The 21,701-nt window shown below is 39.0% G+C and overlaps 1 protein-coding gene across 8 annotated transcripts in view; it reads right to left on the bottom strand.

The window, feature by feature from the left end:
• SYNE2 (spectrin repeat containing nuclear envelope protein 2) overlaps positions 1 to 21,701 on the bottom strand; it is a 197,196-nt gene that overhangs the window by 82,969 nt on the left and 92,526 nt on the right. For all 8 annotated transcript variants that reach the window (XM_030007298.2, XM_030007297.2, XM_030007300.2 and 5 more), the window contains 11 exons: positions 21,143 to 21,299; positions 17,092 to 17,247; positions 14,131 to 14,271; positions 13,606 to 13,788; positions 12,911 to 13,048; positions 11,296 to 11,481; positions 9,703 to 9,825; positions 7,494 to 7,676; positions 3,438 to 3,563; positions 866 to 1,060; positions 204 to 278 (listed from right to left, as the gene is read on the bottom strand). In XM_030007298.2, coding sequence (XP_029863158.1) covers positions 204 to 278; positions 866 to 1,060; positions 3,438 to 3,563; positions 7,494 to 7,676; positions 9,703 to 9,825; positions 11,296 to 11,481; positions 12,911 to 13,048; positions 13,606 to 13,788; positions 14,131 to 14,271; positions 17,092 to 17,247; positions 21,143 to 21,299 — 1,663 coding nt within the window. The remainder of the gene's footprint in view (positions 1 to 203; positions 279 to 865; positions 1,061 to 3,437; positions 3,564 to 7,493; positions 7,677 to 9,702; positions 9,826 to 11,295; positions 11,482 to 12,910; positions 13,049 to 13,605; positions 13,789 to 14,130; positions 14,272 to 17,091; positions 17,248 to 21,142; positions 21,300 to 21,701) is intronic.

Genomic DNA, 21,701 nt, shown 5'->3' with positions numbered 1-21,701 from the left:
AAGCAGGATCACACATCATGGAATTGGTATTGTAATATTGGTAGGCTGGCTTGAGTGCAATTTCTTAGTATCCTGGAGTGATAGCAGATGTTTCAATTTGTTCTGAAGTATTTTGGATTTACATATTTTTCAGCACTTGTCCTGTATCAAAATCTTGTATCTTACATATACAGCTGTATATATAAGATATATACTGAACTCACCTTGCTGTGGAAAGAACAGTCTTCTGATTCTTCATCTAAGGAAGGTAGAAGAGACATCAGTCCTCTTTTTTTCAACTATAAAAATACACAGAAAGAGACAGCCCAATTATTCATGACAAGAACAGTAAAAGCCTCTTCTCTTCTGCCTGTAAACCAAAAGAAAGTTACCACTTGGGGTCCACTTTTGGAGAAGCACTGAACATCTGCCACCCTACATTAAAGTAACTGAAAGCTGCAGGTACTAAGCACCTCTGAAAACTGGGACTTTTCTCTATGCTGTAATGTTTCAACATCACAGGTATAATTGGGACAAATTTCATTTTGCTCCATGAAAACAATTCACCGAAAATCCCAGAACAACCGATTATCAACAAAGCTACACATCAACCATTTTGCTATTGATTGCTTGATGCACACTTCTTGTTGGATCTGCTCATGCTAAAAAATAATCAGAGGCACACTTCTCTCCCACCTTCTCCTAGACATGCATCAAACTCAGTCCTTCTGGGACCATTCAGAAGCACAAAGGGGAGGAGAATTAGTATTGATTCACAGCTGCAGGGGTGCGCCTCTTTCACATGCCACTCCTCCTGGAAGAAGAAGGGTTATTTACCTTCCCTCTTCAGCTCTTGTAAGTGATTACAACGTGGTGCTCCACTTACCTGCTGACCAGAAACATCAGTCCCAATCAAGTCACTTTGTGCTAATCCAGAGGCTCTGGGTTCATCTCCTGATTCAGGCACTTCTTGCTGTAAGTGCTGGTGAAGCTCAGACATTGAATTCTTCATCCCGGTAAGGATATCTTCCTTTCTTTGGCACAGCTTTATGATTTCTTCTTTTACAGCTTCCATTTCTCCCTAAGGAGCAACAACAACTGTAAGCATCTGGTTTTTTACTTAACCAAAGAGTAATGTAACAGATGATACCAGTGATGCATCTTACTGGGACTGGGGCTATTTCCCCTTTTTCCTTTTTCTGGGCATAGAGACAGTTCCCCATTGTCACTGCAGGACATGTACAGATACATGCAAAACAGCAGCAACAGATTCAGCTCAGGACAGCACTTGCCGCCTGTAATGCAGAAGTTGGTAGTCTGGAAGGAAATGTGAAAGGCTGGATAACTAATTCTATGTCCTGCATAGCCATGAGAATATGAGTTTCCTTCAAGACAGAGGGAATGCAGCTGGGTTGCATTACTTTGTGTGTCAGAGCAGGTGATGTTACTTCCAACTACCTTCTCTGGAAACCTGACACAAAACACTTGGGATAGCCTTGTTGAGGGCAAAGACAGCAATAAGGGTAGCTCAGGGTTGAGTCGTCTTTGCTGAAGCTGGCCTAAAAGAAGGAAACAAACCATTTGCTGGGTTTTAGTGACAAAACTATCCCATGTCTTTGAATGTGATATTGGGAGCAGTAGTCCCCAACAAAATAGGAGGAAAACACTTAAAGTTCTGCAGGGATTAAACAATAACACAAGTAACTCTGCACTAACAAAGGGGGAAATAAATCTGTCTTGGTCTCCTCCCTGGCCATGACTATTGCTCTAGCTGGTGTTCTGCCCTTAGAGCTTTCTGCTAGGGCCTTTCCTTACCACGCAGTCTCCAGGTGAGCAAAGAAAGCACAACAAATAATAGAGTAAGACAGGGCAAGGAATAAAATGCCCCACTCCCTTCATTACTGAAAGTGCTAAAGCTCTTTGAAGCATTGCTCCTTGCTCAGAAAACTGAAACATGGCTAAAAATCCCATTGCACCCTGGGCTCAGTCCATCAGAGGAAGCTTTGATACTAGGTTTGAAATAATTCCACACCGTGCTCTATCATGGTGTAAATAATGCTATGCAAGTAATAATCCATGAGAGCTGAAAGCAGCAAGACTGCTGGTTCTGTCTCGACTACAGCTTCTTCCGTTAATAATGCTAGTGTGGCTGCGTGACAGAGAATGGGGAGGCAGGAACCCCAGCAAATTTTCAAAGGACATAGGAACTCTGCTCAGACAAGGATGTTTTTTCCTTTTGTACACTCAAAACCATGAGGTAAAATCTTCCACAGGTGGAGGCAAGAAAAGGTCTGTGGAATGAAGAAACAGCCATCTGTGATAATTTGGCATATTTTTATAAATGTCCACTAAGAACAGTATTTCTCTTTGTTTCATTGCAGGAGGAGACTTTACAGCATACATTTACCAGCTACTGCTTTGCAATCTTAACTAGCCAAAAACCTCAGAAACCAAATCTTTATTAATATCACTTCTTCATCTGAACCGCCTCCATAAGATAGGCAATTCCATTGCCCACTTCTATTCACGAAATGTTAGAATTGTGAAACAGTTTTTTTTCTAAAACAAGAGCTATTGAACAGAAAGTCCTATACTCAAAGACAAAAACAAGTAAGAATCAGGAAATGAGTCATGCTTAATACTAGCATCAAGCCTCCAACATCCAACCACCTGAAAGCAGAGCAGCTATGTATTTAGGAGCCTACTGAGTAATTATAGTTATTAGGCAAGTACAATGTATGTGTATTAACTTTATTGTGACTGACTGCAAAAAGCTGAGCATTTCAGAGGCACTTTATAAATAGTTATTACACTTAATTAGTAATTTCCTGACTTCTGCAATGCTGTCCTTAAAACGCATGTTATTTTTGCATTAAATAATCAATTCATCCACTACAGAAAGCAGCCAACTGCAGGGAGAAAAGCAACACATGTTTATCAGTTGATGAAAACAGTGTGGCGGTGAGGATGAGGAAAGGAGTCTAGAGAATCTAACCCTAACCAGAATCACCAAAAGTACCATTGCACAGTCAGTGATCACAAATGGACTCAGTTCTCTCCTTATGCACTATCCCAGGCTGCTACCTCAGCAACATTAGCAGGATGCTGAGCACAGGCAAGCTATCAGTGCTGCGTATTGTTTCACCAAAACAGCTGTCAGCTGTCATGAAAACAGCACTCTAAATTTTCCTTAGAAGTTGATATAGGTACAAATGACACATCAAAATCAATAAGGAGAGTATTATCAAAGATATACCCAACTTGCAAACTAATATTAATTGTTATATCTCTCGGTATATGTCAACTTATGTATGTGTAGTCACATTATGGCATTCAATTGCTTGCTTGACTGTGGCGGGGAAGGGAAGCGCACTGCTATTTCTCAGTGCTCTGTATCATCGTAATTAGTGTTAGTCAGGACAGGTAACAGACATGAGGGGGGAAACAATGAAACCCACCTCTGGACAACGAGTCTTCTGAGCCAGTGGTTGATCTTCATGTGATATTTCAACCAAGTGGTTCTTTAAGAATTGTTTCAATTTTTCAATTTCTTGCTCACATTCTTGTGTTTTCTTTACAGCTTCCTGTGAAATGGTAATCCTCATAAATAATTCTGAATTAAATAGTACAGAAACAAACTAGTCAGTAATGCAACAAATATGTACTGAAGAGTACTGAAGCCTCCTTTGCATCTCTAGTTACATGTAAAAGAAACTCCATTCTGCTAACTTTGCACAACCCTATCCTCACTAAGTTTATTATTCGCTTGCTAAAGACAAACAAACTGCTCTATCCATAAGTCAAAGTATGGTGGGGTATTCTGACTGGGAGCACATCTTTGCTTACTCCAGAGTAGAGCTCTGAATTTGGCTATAGAATGCAAATGGAGCAAATTTAATCACATTCACTACAATTTAGAACAGGTTAAAAAAAGAAAAAAAAAAAGAAATTACAGGGTTTCATATCAAATTAGAAAGCCTACCTGATTTTTATTGGTGCTCAGGTCTTTACTGCCAGCTAGTTCTGCACTGATCAAAAATGAACTGTGCTGTACACCAGGCAGACACTGCAGCTCAGAGGATAAGCCAACCACAGTATCTGACAATTTGAATACTTGCTATAAAAATGATAAGTATTTCCACTTTGTGTGAGCTTCCTCTTCTTACATGGCTTATAGGAAAGCATATTATATGTTATAAACAGGCAAATTCACTTTTACTGATTTGACAGTGACAGCAAAATCTCATCAAGCCCCATGCTTTACTGTTCGTGCAGAAATTGGCAATCTCCCCACACACATTGCTCATGTTTGTCAGCCACAGCCTGTCACAATGTCTCAGGTAATTAAGAAATTGTTACATCTACAAATCAGATATTTTGTGAAAACATTTAATTTGTGGAACATTTAGTGGCTCTGTGTTTTCTGAACCATGGGCTGAGAACCAAAGTATATCTAAGGAATATTCCTCAGGTGTCTGCAAAAGGTAATGAAGAAAATGCAGCCTACTGTCAACAGGCTTGAACTTACTCTGCTGATAGCAGCACCTGAACTGCCTGACAGGTTGAAAAATCTCTCTGCAATGCGTGCACAGACTCTGCCTTTCAGAGCAAAGAGTGTCTCCTGCTATGAACAGTGGCAGTGCCATTTCTTCAGTCACTTCACTCTAGCACTCCCTCTCAATAAAACACAAACTAATAAGGTTCTAAATTTTTTTTTTTTTAAACTTTCAGGTTTTAAAAGGAAGAAAAAACTATTTTCCCCACTTGGGAAAAAAAAAAAAAAAAAGCCAAATTGGAGAGGAAGATATTTAATTGTGGCCTATAATCTTAATGCCATAGCTAGAATGGCAAAGAATCAGAGGAGGGAAAAAACATTAGGTCTTCTCCTGCTCAGTTTTAATGAGAAACTAAAAGTCCTTCTAAAAGAGAGATTGTCTTACCCATACCTTCATTTCCACATGAATAGGACTGTTTAGTAGTAGGTAAAATGCGTACTACCTCAAATTTCCTTGATTAACTACAGAATATGAATATTTTGTATATAGACTCCATTGTCTTCTGTCACAGGCCAATAAGTGAATATAGCCACTTGCCTGAAGATAACTCATCTGTTCCCTGCCTTCCACTGAGGGGCAAAAAATTTTATTTTATCCTTTTCCTAGTATAACATAAATTATGTCATATATGTGGGACTGAATCTCTTCCTAGAAGTGTTGCCTCTCTTTTGAGTTATTTCCTGCTTAACATTTGCTCTTTACTTTTCATACTGTGGTAATACTAGAAGACGTTCCCATGGAAAAGGCCCACCTGCCCGTAGTGTACATGCAGGCAGGCACTGTATTTGTCACAGAAGAGCTTACTGAAAATGAGCACAGTAAATCATTAAATATGCAAATACTGCCACTCTCATGCACAGAAAACTGGTAGAAGCAGCTGCAGCTTTCAGCTCCTCTTCCTGGTGATGTTACTTAGGTAGCGATAGGTGTGGTACTTGACAGGCCGTAATAAAAAAAAGAGGGCAATATTCAACACAGATCTAAGTCACTTAACATCCTGCCCCAAAGCATTTACACTACCTATTACAGGTTTTGTTTCTGTTATGCTTTCTCAGGTGTTGCACTGCAACTTAATTATACAAAAGTTACTAGTGCAATATCCTGTTGCATCACAGATAGCAAGATACGGACAAACACTAAAATTTCAAAACTAATCCTCAGGAAAATACAACTATGTATGTATTTGTACAGGAAGTTTGCTTCCCATTTGCTTTCCTCTCTATCAGGACACTTACTACCTTTCTAATGCAGCGCTCAAAATGCCATTCTTTAATAGCTTTATCCTCTGTTATGTCTTAGCTGGTGCTAAACTTGTATTGTAGTACTTCTGCTTTCAACCCATTCAACAGGACTGGAAAATCTTTTTTGCACAGTTTGATATCCTAGCTGCCAAGAATTGCAATTTTTCCAATCTGTTTTCTCACAAAGAAATTTCACTCAGCTACAGATTGTTGGATGCCTGTAAGATAAAGGCAAATGGTGAGTAAAAAAGGTTACAGCTGTTTCAAAAAGGAGAAGAGTCTAAACCTTGACCTAATGCTCCACATAAACTGTTTAGAAGTCTCATGATAACACTTTATAATTGCAAAGCACCCTGTTCCTGATGGTTTTAAAGTGTTTTCAGTAACTCTCTGAAAAAGGTTCATTTTACCACATCCATCTTTCAGACATAAGAAATATCATGGCCTAAAAAAAAAAAAAAAAAAAAAAAAAAAAAAAAAAAAAGAAAAAAAATAGATTGTAGGGATCATACGGATCTTGCGTGGTTATTGCTTTTTTCCAAACTCCAAGCAGGCATTAGTCACGTAGCATGTTTGAGTTTTTCTTTTGGTATGGTGCTCTTAATTTCACAAACTGAAAATTGAAGATGGAGATTAACATTTTACCTTTGACTTGTGTGTGCCTGGCCTCTGAAATGCCCAGTAATAAATTATGTGTTCTAAAGCACTCTGCTTTACTTTAACAGGTTTGGAAAAACAAATCAGCAAAGATACCGTGTCATTTTTCTAGGTGCTGCTATCATCCTGCCAAGAAATGGATGGGTCACATGAGAATTTTCATACATCTGCTAACATGGGAACATGCATAACCGAACTCCAGATTGCCTCCAAGTATATCTACCCTGGGCAATGGAGCGTGATGCAGGTATCCCTGAATTAAAACCTTCCTGAGCTGGTGCAAACACATTGCTTGGTGAAGTGCTGCAGAGATACCACTTCAGGTTTGGAGCCAGCATAGCTGTTTCATAACTCATACTGCCCATGAGTTAACGCTCATTGACCCTCCTCGCACTGCCTTCTCCTACAGCCATGTGTCACACTGATGCTGTTATATCACTTCTGTTTCCAAACCTGGTCTGGCCAACAGCATCTCCAAGCCCCCTGTCACATGTTCACTTATACAGACACATCCTTGCATGGGGCCTTCTGAGGGCAGAAGTTGGCCTGCCTCAAAACAATGAATTAACCAAGCAACAGTGGTAGAAAATGGTCACTTTCCTGGCTCACTGATTTGGGAAGATCATCTCTAGTAAAACACTTTCTGCTGACAGCAATTTCTATCTAATGTCTGTCAACAAGAATTTCCATTTTGAGGTAAGTTTAACGACTTGAATGTTGCAGATGTAAGCACCTGCATATAACACTGGACTTCAATCATCAGTTGTGCAAACCCAGGTCATAAGACACTTGGGCCTTCATTTCTTCTACAATATGCTAAAACACATGGTGTCAGTTGTGACTGAATTGGAAAACTGACATGAATTTCAGTACTATCCAGTGTGCCTTGTTGTAGTATCAAATTACACAGAAAAAAACAGAACAAAAAAATCCTCAAGTCATTACATAGAAGATGAAGTAGGTGTACTATATGCCTGTAAAAACAATATTGTCTAGTGATCAAAATTATTATAAAATAAAGGTGGTTTAGGTGACAGCAAAAAAACCCAAAATCAATTACCTCCAGTAGGTCATTTTGTTCCTTAGTAATTTTTTCTAATTTCTTCAATTCTCTCAAGAGTTGTCTTGCTCTTTGGAAGACTGAGAAAGGTTGCATTTTCACCCCTGGTAACTGAAGTGCTTCTTCGTAGGACTGTATATGAACAATGGTCTTCTGCATGGGACCAACATGGTCAAGTATTACCTATTAGGATACAGGATAGATGATGGATGTGATACTGAGTTGGAAAAAATCAACACTGAAAATTTATACTACTGTCATGATGTGCAAAAGTTCTCTTTGGTAAGTTTCCCATTTAAGAAGCAAGAATATTTTAATCTTGGAACAAATAAGTGAAAATCCGTGGTGAGGTTGTCTAAAGCAAGACGAAGATAACACTTACATTTACAATTCTGCTTTTTCTGCATACACATACATGAAGTTCGCACAGTGACAAAAAAAGGGTCACATGCAGATTAGTTACTATTTACTAAGCGTGTCATTTCAAAGTAGCACATCTTTGGCAGCAAAGACAGTTAAAAAACTGGTGCAAACCCTTTGATGTCATTCTAGCCATCTCTGTTTTTTCTTTTTTTGTGCTGCGAACCAGCCATGAAATGTCCTATGTTAAAGCTAGTCATTTTATGATGGTCCTATAAACAGTCTTATCAACGTAGCTGAGATGATGAACCTGGATGGAAGCCAGGAGAAACCTCTGAAGATGGCTTTCCTGTCAAAGACAGCATTTCATATCACAACACCCCGAGCGGATGCACAGTTTACAATCACCTTTATCAGTTTTGGATGAACAGAAATGTGCAGTTTCATACCACAATACATGTTTTATGGAAGACTCAGTGATCAGCTTAGGAAAGACAGAATGGCAATACCAACTCACAACTTCTTGGTTCTAAAGAAACATGAAATCCTACTGAGATATCATTCAGCTGGGAACTTCAGAAGAAAAAAAAAAAAAAAAAAAAAGAGTACAAACCACCTACGGGCCTTTTAATTACAAATATTTTTGTTAAATCCCCTTTCAAGAAGATTTCATTTTAAAAGGCCCCAACTGGAATAGAGATTCTTATTCTCTCATTTGTAAGCAGCCTGTATCAGGAATTTATTGTTATTAGCATACTACCCAGGCTTCAATTTAAAATAAGGAAGTAGGTGAACATAATTTTCCAGAATAAATATTACTGTAGTTTTTTCCATATAATGTAGCCATTACAAAATCATTCTCTGGATAACAAAGCTATGAGAGATATGATGACATTTTTATCCCTCCCCTGAAACTGAACCCATGCTTTCTGCATTTCAGTCAGCTAACAATGTGGGCTGTATGTGGTATAAAAGAAAAGATACTATAATGCTTTGCTTTACTTCACTCAAGCAGAGAAAGGAAAACCATCTGGCCAAGGTATCTTTGCAGTGAAGTCCCTGTATGATGAAATGATTTTATGGCAAGTCACTCCAGCCTATGTTTCCAGAAACACCTGCTAAATTTTGCCTCCATTTTTGGAAAAATAGGGCCTGATTTTCAGACTACTTACTGTTTGATGCTAAGCAGAGTGATGTGCAGCAGGTGTCTCTGAAAGTCAGGCCATAAACTTTCCATAAATGGAGATAGTCAAATATGGCAGGTATGTCTGACAACACATAAATTATGTACTTGAGTTCTCTATGGGCATGTTCTCAATAGTGCTTTAATTGCAAATGTTTTCGTTCAAACCATGACTGTGCTTCTTAAAGGGATCTCCCAACAGTCTCACCTTAGGTTTACATTGAGCAGTTGTCTTGGACCATGCAAACTGGATTCCTTTCAAATAAAACTAAAGCATAAGTTACTCTCCAGAAGAGCCTCTGAAGATACCCAGCCACTAATGGATATCCATTCTACAGGATCAGTCCAAAGTAAGCCCCCAGGACACATACAACACAGGTATTGGGTCCTCTGCACCAACTGTTTTGCCTTACCGATGTGCTCCTCTTGGATTGCACTACTTGCTACTGTAGAAACATGTGGCCAAAATCACGACTGAAATAATATTTTCAATCTTTGATTTGAGAGTTAGAATTTGTGTGATACTAACATTTCAAAGGCATATACTAAAAACTTGTTCATGGTAGTTTGCCGTCACAAAACAGGCTTATGCTTGTGAAAGCATATTTATGCTAACTTATCCATAAATATATAAGGAAAAAAACCTATAAAGGAGTTTTCACAGACCTGTCCATGTTTAAGTTGGTCTTGAGGAGAAAATTCTAACAGATCTTCTGATGACAGGATTGTCTTCATTTTGGCAATGTCCTTCTCAAACGCTTTCACGTGAGATTCAATGGCATCCAATTCCTAGATTTTTGGAACAAAGAGAATATTCGTAGATAGTACAAATACCAAAGCCAGCTTGCATTTCTGCCTTTCACTTAAATTTAAAAAGAAATACTGAAAACCAAGTGCAGCATATGCAGGCTATGTTAATGGTTGCTACCAATCAAAAGGCTCATTATTACAAATTATGCATCTTCCTAACTTCTGGAGGAATTAGGTATCTAAGATCACCCTGAATACAGAATTGAAATATCCTTGAAAAGTCATATTATAAATGACCAGTAGTGAGAAGACACTTTTCCAGTGGTGATAGTTATCAGCATAGGAAACTGGTCTAATTACACTTGCAGCTTCCTATATGAAGAGTCTTAGGTCAGATGGAAAATGGATCCACATACAGTACAGCTGCTTGTGAACTCTCATGGAGACAGAGTCACAGAATATATTGGGTTGGAAAGGACCTTGGGAGGTCTCTGGTACCTGTCAGAGCAGGTCGTTTAGGGCCTGATCCTCTTGAGATTTGGGTATCTCCTGGAATCAGGATTTTACCCCCACTTTGGGCCCCTGATCTAGTGTTTGACCAATCTCACTGCAAAAACAATCCTTCCTAATATGTAGATGGAACTTCCTTTGTTATAATTTGGGTCTGTTACTGCTCATCTTCTCTCTGCACACCCCAAGAAGAGTCTGGTTCTAACTTGTCTATAGTCTCCCATTACGTAGCAGCAGACAGCAGTAATACCCCCACCCCTGAGCTGTCTATTCTCCAAGCTGAACTGACCCAGGTTTCCCAGCCTTTCCCCCTACATCCTGTGCTACAGGTCCCAGCCACCTTGGTGGACTCGCTCCAGGTATGTCTATGTCTTTCTTACACTGGGAAACCTAAAACTGAGCACAGCACACACATATGATCTCACAGGTGCCAAAAAGAAAGATCGCTCTCACGGACCTCTCGGCTACACTCTTGCTTAGGCAGCCCAGGATGCTGTTGGCCTTCTTGTTGCAAGATCATGCTGCTGTGTCATGATCAGCTTCTTGTCCACCAGAACCACTGGCCCTTTTGGCAAAGCTGCTTTCCAGCTGATTGGCCCCCAGCCTTTACTGGTATTTGGACACGTTCCCTCCTGGGTGCAGGACTTTGCATTTGCCTCTGTTGAACTTCATGAAGTTCCTGTCAGCCTGTTTCTCCAGCCTGTCCAGGTGCCTCTGAATTGGAGCCCTACCCTCCAGCAAGATAAGCCCTTTTAATTTGCCAGTCAGCAAGTCCTGCCTTTCTCCTCCTAAACAAGGAATTTCATTGATACTCCTGAACTTTACAGCTTAATTAGATACCAAACACCTTCTGATGGTTTGTTTCCAAACAATTAATTTCCTCACTTGGCACACCTACTAAAACCGGCACACCTTTTTTCTATGCAGGCAATGTAAGCTGTATTTCATAACATATGATGAAACTCTGATAAAAGGCACTTATACATCACCCAAACTTACATCAGCCACATGCTGGATCTGTGGAAGAATCTCTGCTATCTCATGCTGTAAAGTTGCTATTTGATCATGTATTTCATTTAGCTGTTGCATTACAGTGTCTGTTTGAAAGACTGGTGTTAGCTCTTCCAGCTCCAAGTAAACACTGTGTAGAAGATTTTGCTTTTGCTCTGAGTCTTCCAAAGCCATCTAGAGACAAAATAAGAGCTTAGTTTGATCCACCAATGGTGAACATGAAAGTTTCACAGAGGTTAGGACCAGAAGGAATCAGTTTTAATTTCCTGTATGTCATTATCCATTGCATATATTCCCAAAAGCTTAGTTCAGACTAAAACACTTCACTCCTAAAGGAACTGAACTGCTGTATCCTGCAGGCAGAAAACTGAGGGACTGATGCCATAATTTTAAGGTAATCAATTAGATAAAATAAGTCTACATGAGGATGACAAAAGGCAGGAAGAGGAAGATTTAAAACTCAGAGAGAGGTCCCACCCCCCAAAAAAGAAAAGTATGACATCCTGGAGAAGATCCCTCTCCAGCTCCTGTGCCATGGTCAGGCTGAGCCCAACTAACATAAACAAGACATGTCAGCCAGACACCTGAAAAGGGTTTTCTGCATACCACCCTGCAGGCAGTAGATGTAACAAAATGCTCCAGTTGTGCATGATGGGAAGATTCTTCCCATCTCCTGCAGCTAACTGGATGAGCTTTTGGATTAATTACAACAAATGTCTTCATGAAGAACAGTGAGGGTTGCAAGAAATGCATGTGATCCACTGAAGGAAAGGACTGAATGCATGTCTCAATTCTAATGCAAGCCTTGGGTGCATTTCCAAATCCACTAGTTTCCCAGCCCAGAACACATAAAACACCCCAAACCACAAACGCAGAAGACAATAAGCTTTTGTCACAAAAACGTTCACAGATTTTGGAAATCAGTCTCCCCACTGTGGCTACGTGCTCTGTAACATATCAGTCCAGAACAGCCAGCTACTTCCTGTAAGGAATTCTTATTAGTTTTAGTACAAAAATCTATGTTCAGAGCACCAACATTCTCTCTTGGCCTAACCCAAGGAATGGACATATAGAAAACTTGAATTTCAAATACAAAATTGCCAGAAATCCTCTTGGCACTTGCATGGCCCTAAACTTCCCTATAATATTACAAACATTTGATTCTTGAATTTACCAGTCAGAGTTACCTTGAAGAAACAGTGAGAACTGCCTTCCAAATCACAATTCACTTCAAAGTTTCCATCTAACACACAGACATCAGTATACCACTTTATCCTTTTTGTATCACGTACAGACAATACAGAAAGAACCGTATATATTCAGGCAGTAAAAACTGATTATAGCCACACAATAGGGTAACAAAAGACAATTATACATTTTTGGAAGATAGATGTACTACAGTTCAGTACTTTCACAAGATAGATATGACCAACACCGAAAAGTATCTATCTATATTTCATGAGTGTCAACTAGAACTATTTTTCACTTAAAGGATTTATTGAAAATGGTAAATTATTTATGTCAGTAAGACTTAAGAATGCAAAATTGTGTCTCTACAGAGCAACCAGTTCTAACAAGATCATATATCTGCATTAACACTTACCTGAAGGTCATCAGTATGTTTGCGTAAGCTTTTTGCAGAGTCATTTTGAGCATCTGCTCTTAGCAAGCAGTTGGTGTTTTCTATCCAATCTTTCACATTCTTCAAGAGTTCATCATATTCTTCCATCTTGTTGGCAGCCTAGGAAATGACAGGATTTTACAAAAAGGCACAAACGCATTTCTATTCACTGTATAGGATAAACACATCTATGGACAAGATTAAAAGAAAATGGGATGCATTTTCATCAAAGTCAGTTAAATTAGTATGGTGAAATAAAGATAATAATTTTTCTTAAACAGTTTCAAGATTTCAGCCTATCTCCTCTAATCAAAGGTAGTTTTGGTGCTTACGTGCTTACATGCTTACATTTCATGCGGGCATTGTTGTGATTTATATGGCAATGTTACTTTAATAGATAGCCCATTAGCAGAGTTACAGAGAACCATCTCATCACCCATCCAGGGGCATGAATTCCCCATGCTAACCCCCGTCAACCATGGTGCAGAGCCGGTCTTTTGGGGTAGCAGCTGGAGGTGATGTTTGCCACTCCAGAAACTCTTAGCTACAATAAGCCAACACACCTACAGCAGGCTTTTCACTCTTTATTCGAGAGCCTTTGATGAGGTTTTATACAAAGCCTTTATTTTATTTTTTATACGATGTGCTTTTTTTTAAACTTTTACATTTGCATCTACCTTGTTTAAAATGGCAGTTCTGCGCTCAGCAAGTCGTGAGACCTGTTGGTACTGCTGAAGGGGGTTCACTAAGATATCCATCAACTCCTGTGCATGGCAGGAATCCTGCTCTACTATATCATGCACTTCTGCATCCAGTTCATTGAGTTTGTAATGCCAAAGGTCCAGCATATCCCAGATTTGCTGCATGTGGAGAGAGGGGAAATGAAATATAAGGTCAGGCTCAAAGATAACAGCAGAGTTATTTGTTCTTCATGTGGGGCATGTGGAATTGTAAAGATTTCGGGACTGATATGACGAGAACAGAACACTTTGCATCTACTGGTGTAATTCACAGTTGAAAAACCCACATATTTTCCTGGGAGAAAGAACTGGTAAAATATTCACCAGCTAAATGCTTGCTTGTACTTCTCCTTTTACAGACATAAAATGAATGGAGGGCCACTTTATGCTCCTGCTAAACCAGGCTCTGTAGAAACAACCAAAAATCTTTTAACACCTGCAAGATTTTTTTGGCAAGATTACCTTCTGAACTTCTTTGGCTTTTGCAATGTTTTCACTCTTCTGTTGTAACATCTTTTCAATAGCTTGAAGGCCATTATTAATAGTTTCTGCTTTTCTTTTCAGCACATACTGAGGAGAGCTCTGCAAGATTTCAAAGCTAACCTGTCAGAGTAAAGAGAAAACGATAGGGGAGATTACAAAGATCTGTTTGTTTCTGTGCACCACCTCACCAAAAATATTCGAATTCTTTTTATGTTTCTCTTGACAAGTCACTTAAAAAACACAGGTATGGAATTACATTTGCAGGGAGAAGCATTAACATGAGCAGGTTTAATGTTTACGTGTTGTTCAAGAATTTCCTCTCAAAGATGACTGGTCAAGAAAGGCAATCCCTGAAGAAACAAAAAATAAGACACTGCAACTCCCTGGGTGCTTTACTTCAGCTGCCCCTGTTCTAATCTGTAACAGGCCAATCGTGCTGTATTGTGGATTTAGATTCATGCTGTAAGAAACCTAGAAGACACCTTTATGTCTCAGCTGACAGCTATTACATCCATGTAAGAAATAAGGGAATATGGAAGTGCATCAATATATAGTGAATTTCTAAATATAAATGTAGAGATTTATTACTAAAATAAAAGGCTCTGAGCCCCATGAAGTATGTAGAACTTAATTTTACTCTGCAGAACTTCACAGAAATGAAAAATAGGTACACTGGAGGGCCTGATTTTCTATGTAAAAAGAAAAACTCTCAAATAAGATGAAGTTGAGTAATTGCCTGAGCACAGAACTGAACGACACAGTAAGGTACCAGATTACTATGGACTAGATGAAGTGCAGGGATTGAGAAAGTCCTTCCTCTTAGCCCAAAGTGATGTCTTTTCTTACTAAACCCTGCTAGCTGTTAGCGTCAGCCAAGCATGAGGAAATTGTTAAATCATGGTAAATTCTTCGTGTGCTGCAGCCCTAGGATTTAAGGGGCATATGCACACTGCACAGCTTTATGCTGCATTGATGCAAAAGATTTCTAGTTTAGTAGTTATTCTGGCTTGAAGCTCTTTATACTGAAATGCTTCATCCTTTTTGTGGGAAGAGGAATTAAGATCATTATTCAGTTAATAAATTATTTATCCATTTTTATTTCTTAATTTTCTTAACATTATTTATTATTTATAGATTCCAACATGTACTGTCAGACCAATATAATAATACCAACAGTAAGGTATTCTATTGATAAAATTGCATTAATCAAAATAAATATATAGCGAAAAGAACTACAGTGCTCCACTCAAATACTCATGCTTATACAGAAAAGCTATGAAGCCCAGTTTGTACTTAGTGCCTAAGACTCCTTGGAAAAAGGAACTCAGACTGTAGTCACTAAACACTTGACCATTACTACTATCCTGGAGTATACCAAACATGAAAAACTACTGATGTTTGTAGTGCTAGTTTCCAAAATAGAAGAGAAATATCTATGAATGATGCAACACAGTTGGAAATGAGAAAGCAAACCAAGCATTGACTTCATAACTTCCCTCAGAAAAAATGGTGCATCTGTTAATGCTCTGGTCATTGGTAGGGCAGGATTTTAATTTCAAGACTTCTTATTGGGATAAATTTATTATATTTTTCACATAAAATGCATGGCATTAGAAGTTCAATTTATTGTCATTTTTAGGTTAGCAGATTTATTAGAAAGCAGAATCCCATTAAAATATGACAAGTTAATTCAATTTTACACATACTGGTATCTCCTAGTATGTAACTAAACTGATCTCCACTTCCACTAGGTTTTATTTTGTTTCCTAAATGCATTTAAAAAAATTCCAAGATAGTTTATATTTTTTTCCACTACCTAAGTATGAAAAACAAATGTTATCTAGTTTCCAGGACCAGTTTTTTCACTCCAACATATAATGTGTGCATTGGGATAATCTTTTACCTCAGTAACTGAAATAGTAAACAACAAAAAACCCCAAAGCATACTGTTTTACTTCTCTCCTCCTCCTCCCTCCTACCCAGTTGTTGGTTCTAAAAAGACTGGTTCCATTTTGAAACAGAAACTACAAAGTTAACTGAATTAAAACTCATAAGCTGTAATGAATATGTCTCTAAGTATTTAATCCAATGTAAAATGAATGAATAATCTGATAGACACTAACAAGCAACTGGATTTCAAAATCATTTTATCAAACTCTCAAGTTTTATCAAACTTTCAAGTTTTATCAAATTAACTGAGATTTAGCTTTTAAAATTAGCATTAAACAGTATTATTTCTGAAACGAGAACTGAAAGATTTTTTCTTTTTAAAAGTAACACAAATGAATAAATAAGAGTGATAATTATTATACCAGACCAAAATCTGACCCCAAACTTACAGTATTACTCCATTTTCCTTTAATTTTGCTTTCAGTTAACTGTTTATACCCACTATAGATAGAAAACATTGCAAAAAGCTGAGGCAATGTTATTTAGTTTTTTAAATTCCCTGCCTGCTTTTAAAGGAATGTAACCATGTCCTGAGGGGTGGTATAAAGAACCATACCATGATACCCTAATATGTGTGCAAATTAGATAAAAAAAAAATCCAGTTTCAAAGTCGTCTTTTAACTCAGTTTTGAAACTATCTTCTCAGTTAAGCTATACAAACTTCCCAATCAACTTTGACTATTAGTTCAGTTTAAGAATCAGACTGGATAGAAGACACGATCCATATCACATCCCAGATTTATTGCTGGTGGTTTTGCCATGTCCTCTTTTAATGGAAAAGAAAAATTTTATATTCACACTGCTTACTCTAAGGTTATCCTAGGAAACAGTTAACATGAGGAATGTTTCCTCATGCATACATTTTCACCAAGGAAAATGAAAATAATCAATGTTTCAAGCTGAAATTTATAGTTACAACATTTATCAAATATTGCTATACTTATTTATAAATTACAAAAAAGTAAATATGAAAATTACATCAACAGTTACCTTGTCTTCTAGGTCTTGCAATACTTTCTTGCAGTCCTCCAACTGTGTTTCAATCTCTGCAGGGACTATTGTATACATTTCAGAATACTTGATCCGGAGTTTCTCCATGATATCCTTTAGAGTCTGGCTTTCTTTACCAATCACACTCTGAATCTCCTACGAAATTAAGAATAACTTCAGCAGTTTTACCCAGTTTTTAGTGAGTGCATGTGCACATGTGTATACGTACATATGTATATATACACATACATACATATTGTGTGTTAGATTTCCTACCATGATTATGATTTGGAAAAGTTGTTTTTGTGATATCAAACCTAATTTGACTACCTCTGCAAGCAGATTAACTTTGAGAAATACTCACTCTTTTAATCAAATGATGCTTTTCAATCTGTAAGAATTAATTAAACTTGATACTACTCCATGTCAGGCAACTGACGCAGTGATGTTTATTGACAGGTATAGCAATGTAATAATTTAAAGTGCTCCTATGATTAAATGTTAACCTTTGTGTTCTCCCTTTTGCCAAAAGTGCATTGTCTCTTTGAAAGATGTTTAATAGCCAACGTTCATTCCTTCATTATTATAAACAACACAAAGACCACAAAAAGCAACAGGTTTCAAGCTGAAGTGTCTGCTTTCAGGCAATTATGCAGAGCAGCACAGCAGGCTCCTTTCAAAACAGTAGTTTCCAGTTCTGCATGAAGAATGTAGGTTTATAAGATAAAAGAAACTTGAACAACTCTCTACAGCCTGTGGCCTAGAAATAAAATCTGATCTAAGTCCTCTTGCAGAAAGAATGAAGAAACTCATTTGTTTTGAAGGTTTTCTAGAATTTCAAGTTGGAAAGTTCTGTTTGTTTGCTTTATGGTTCCTTTTCCCAATGCTCAGCTGTTTGAGAAACTCAAATGTTAGCTCAGGTTATTGGGGAAAATGATCTAAAGCTCCTACCAGGCAATGAAAGACATTAACACCCTTTTCTTTTTCAATCAGGGGTAATGGTAATGCATCAACTCCTAGTCTTCACTTGGGAATCTTTTTCCTCGCACAAATACAGTTCACAGAAGAAATATTTAAGAGTCAGATTGATTTATTTCCTGTCATCTCTCAACAACTGGGTCTGATATTAAAAAACTCAAACCCATGAAACAGCTTGTATAGGGTTTGTGTGGCAAGGTTTTGGTAGCAGAGGGGAGTTACAGGGGTGGCTTCTGTGAGAAGCTGCTAGAAGCTTCCCCTATGTCCGACAGAGCCAATGCCACCTGGCTCCAAGATGGACCCGCTGCCGGCCAAGGCTGAGCCCATCAGCGATAGTGGTAGCGCCTCTAGGAGAACAGATTTAAGAAGGGAAAAAAAGTTGCAGTGGACACAGAAACAACAGCCGGAGAGAGGAGTAAGAACACGTAAGATAAACAACCCTGCAGACACCAAGGTCAGTGCAGAAGGAGGGGGAGGAGGTGCTCCAGGCGCCGGAGTAGAGATTCCCCTGCGGCCCGTGGGGAAGACCATGGTGAGGCAGGCTGTCCCCCTGCAGCCCAGGGAGGTCCACGGTGGAGCAGATATCCACCTACAGCCCGGGGAGGACCCCACACTGGAGCAGGTGGATGCCCAAAGGAAGCTGTGATCCTGTGGGAAGCCTGTGCTGGAGCAGGCTCCTGGCAGGACCTGTGGCCCCGTGGAGAGAGGAGCCCACGCTGGAGCAGGTTTTCTGGCAGGACTTGTGACCCCGTGGGGGACCCACGCTGGAGCAGTTTGTGCCTGAAGGACTGCAGCCCGTGCAAGGGACCCACGCTGGAGCATTTCGTGAAGAACTGCAGCCCGTGGGAAGGACCCACACTGGAGAAGTTTGTGGAGGACTGTCTCCCGTGGGAGGGACCCCACGCTGGAGCAGGGGAAGAGTGTGATGAGTCCTGCCCCTGAGGAGGATGAAGCGGCAGAAATAACGTGTGATGAACTGATCCTGCGCCGCTGGAGGGGGTAGGTAGAGAATCCGTGAGTGAAGTTGTGCCCAGGAAGAAGGGAGGGGTGGAGGGAAGGTGTTTTGGGATTTGATTTTATTTCTCATTACCCTACTCTGGTTGATTAGCAATAAATTAAGTTAATTTTCCCCAAGCTGAGTCTGTTTTGCCCGTGACAGTAATTGTTTGAGTGATCTCTCCCTGTCCTTATCTTGACCCATGAGCCCTTTGTTATATTGTCTCTCCCCTGCCCAGCTGAGGCAGGGGGAGTGATAGAACAGCTTTGGTGGGCACCTGGCATCCAGCCAGGGTTAACCCACCACACCGCTGTGTGCCTCATTCTACCATAGAGAAGGTTGTTGCTGTCAAATGACCCAATTAAGGTTGTGCCAACATTTACGAGAGTTTATAGATTCCCTGACTTGAATTTGAAAGAATCAGTTACAACATTAGACTCCAAAACAAAGCATGCCCCTGAAAACTGGTTTCTGTATATAAATGCACGTTCACATTTCACAGATTGTTTTGCTGGAAAGCAGAAGCCTGTCAAAACTGTCCGAATTTTTTTCCTAGAGGACTAGATGATATCACTTCCTATTTGCATATTCATCTATGCTGGGGAGTTAAAACTCTGCCACCCAACTAAGATAGATTTGTCATCTGGAAGTGAAATAGGCATTTCCATTCAATAAATGCAATAGAGCCCCGAATAATGCTATAGATTTTATAGAAACTAGGTTTTATCTGGAGGTAGGGATGAAATTGCCTTGCAGATTTTGGCTTACTGGTGTTTGCATTAGGCAAAATGAAGGAATTTTTCAATTCAGCTGAATCTTCTCAAAAGGAACTGGCCTGCTGTGATATACTGCTACAAAGAAATCATTTGACGGGATTGCTGCCTAACATTTGCTTGTGCCAATTGCTGTCAGTAACAGGAACAAGGTCTAAACTCACTTTTGGGTGAGTTTTAGGTGCTCAGAGTAGCACAGTTTGGATGTGAGGGAAAAGAGCAGGCATCAAGCACCTGCAGTGGTAACATTTCCTCCTGGATACAAAGAACTCAGTAAAAGAGCATACCCAACTCTAAATTCTAATTCTAAATAATTTTAAATAGAAAACTAGCCCTTTCAGACAAATCCATAAGGTTTCACCACAGTAATGCTGGCTCGTGGGTTTTCAGAACTTCCTCAAGATGTAGTTAACATTTCTCTCTCATGCTAACCCCTAGGAAAATGCTCATATCTGCCACCATGTTCTTTGGCTTCTGTACTTTTCCTAGCCCTTTGCCAGCTTCAAGCATCCACCTTCAAAAGAAAATACATGGCGGGGACCCCCAACTGTATTTTATACAAGACTAAGCAAAGAGAGCCCAAATTTGTAATAGACCCTAGCAGGCTAGAATAAATAAATTATAAAGTTCTGTAGTTAAAAGATAACTCAATTAAATACAATGAAAAATAAATTTTTGATCAAGATTTAAAAATTGAGATAGTAATATAAACAACAAGACTAAACTGAAACAAATGTAATTCAAATAATAAATAAATAAACCCACATTCAGGAAGCGTTAGGAATAGTACTATTTCATGAAGTCAAGAATTCAAAGAATGATAACAAAAATATACCAAAATGATAGAAATGTATAGACTGGGTTGCTGCAGAGTGCTGGTTGCTGCTGGAGACTGTGGTCTTGATCAAAATTTGACTTCTAAAAAGCATTTACCAGGTTAACCCCCTGATGTGCGACATCAGATCCAGAGCATCTGAAGCTGCCCTGGCTAGGTATGCAGAGGGGGAAGAGGCGCAGCATATACACTAAGCAGTCCTTCCTAAAAGGCATGCAACTGGCTGTGAATCTCTCTGCAATCTGGAAAGACTTCTATAGCTGCTACCTGGACCACACAGATGGAGAGGAACACAAACCAAGGACATGGCAGGGTCAGTCGTATTCTGCTGAGCCAGATTTATTCCCTTTAAGTCAACGTGCATATGCATATACTTTGCCATTAATTTTATCTGGAGCAAGTTCAAGCCCCAACATAAAAGAGAACATATTCCAAACATCCACACACAGTGTCAGAGCTGTTACCAACCTCCAGTTGTCCTGCCTTTCTAGTAGCATCTTGTAATAAAACAGATGCAGCATTCTGTAATGCATTTGTCACAGCACTTATTTCTTCAGTGATCTTGTTCCTCTCTTGAATCTCAGCTTGTACAGAATCCTTATGGTCTTGAGTCTTTTCATACAACCTATGAAAGATTTCCAGCAAGAATATATTAAGTGTTAGAGTCTGCACTAAGTAGAAGTAATCAAAGAGCGTGCTTAATACAGTTATTTTTAAAATATATATCCAGAACCACATTTGTCTGTATTTTAATACTATTTTCTGTAACTAAATCTCTGAGTTTCTGTCCTTTATTGTCTCAGTTTCTTCAAAAACAAGCCTTCAGATATTGCTAAACAAAGTAATCTTGGTAGACCAAATCAGACAGCATGCATATTTAAACAGCAAATAGTGCTCAGGTTCTCAGAGTCCAAAAACACTGGCAGAGCAGAAGACATTCACAAAGATTTCCATGTCAAAAGCAGGCATGGAGAAGGGCGGGTACAATCACAGATTTGCAAAAAATATTTGAGGCAAATTTTAAACA

Source organism: Aquila chrysaetos, chromosome 2, assembly GCF_900496995.4.
Source record: "Aquila chrysaetos chrysaetos chromosome 2, bAquChr1.4, whole genome shotgun sequence".
In the NCBI taxonomy this organism is placed as follows: Eukaryota; Metazoa; Chordata; class Aves; order Accipitriformes; family Accipitridae; genus Aquila; species Aquila chrysaetos.
This window is presented reverse-complemented; position numbering and strand designations above follow the sequence as displayed.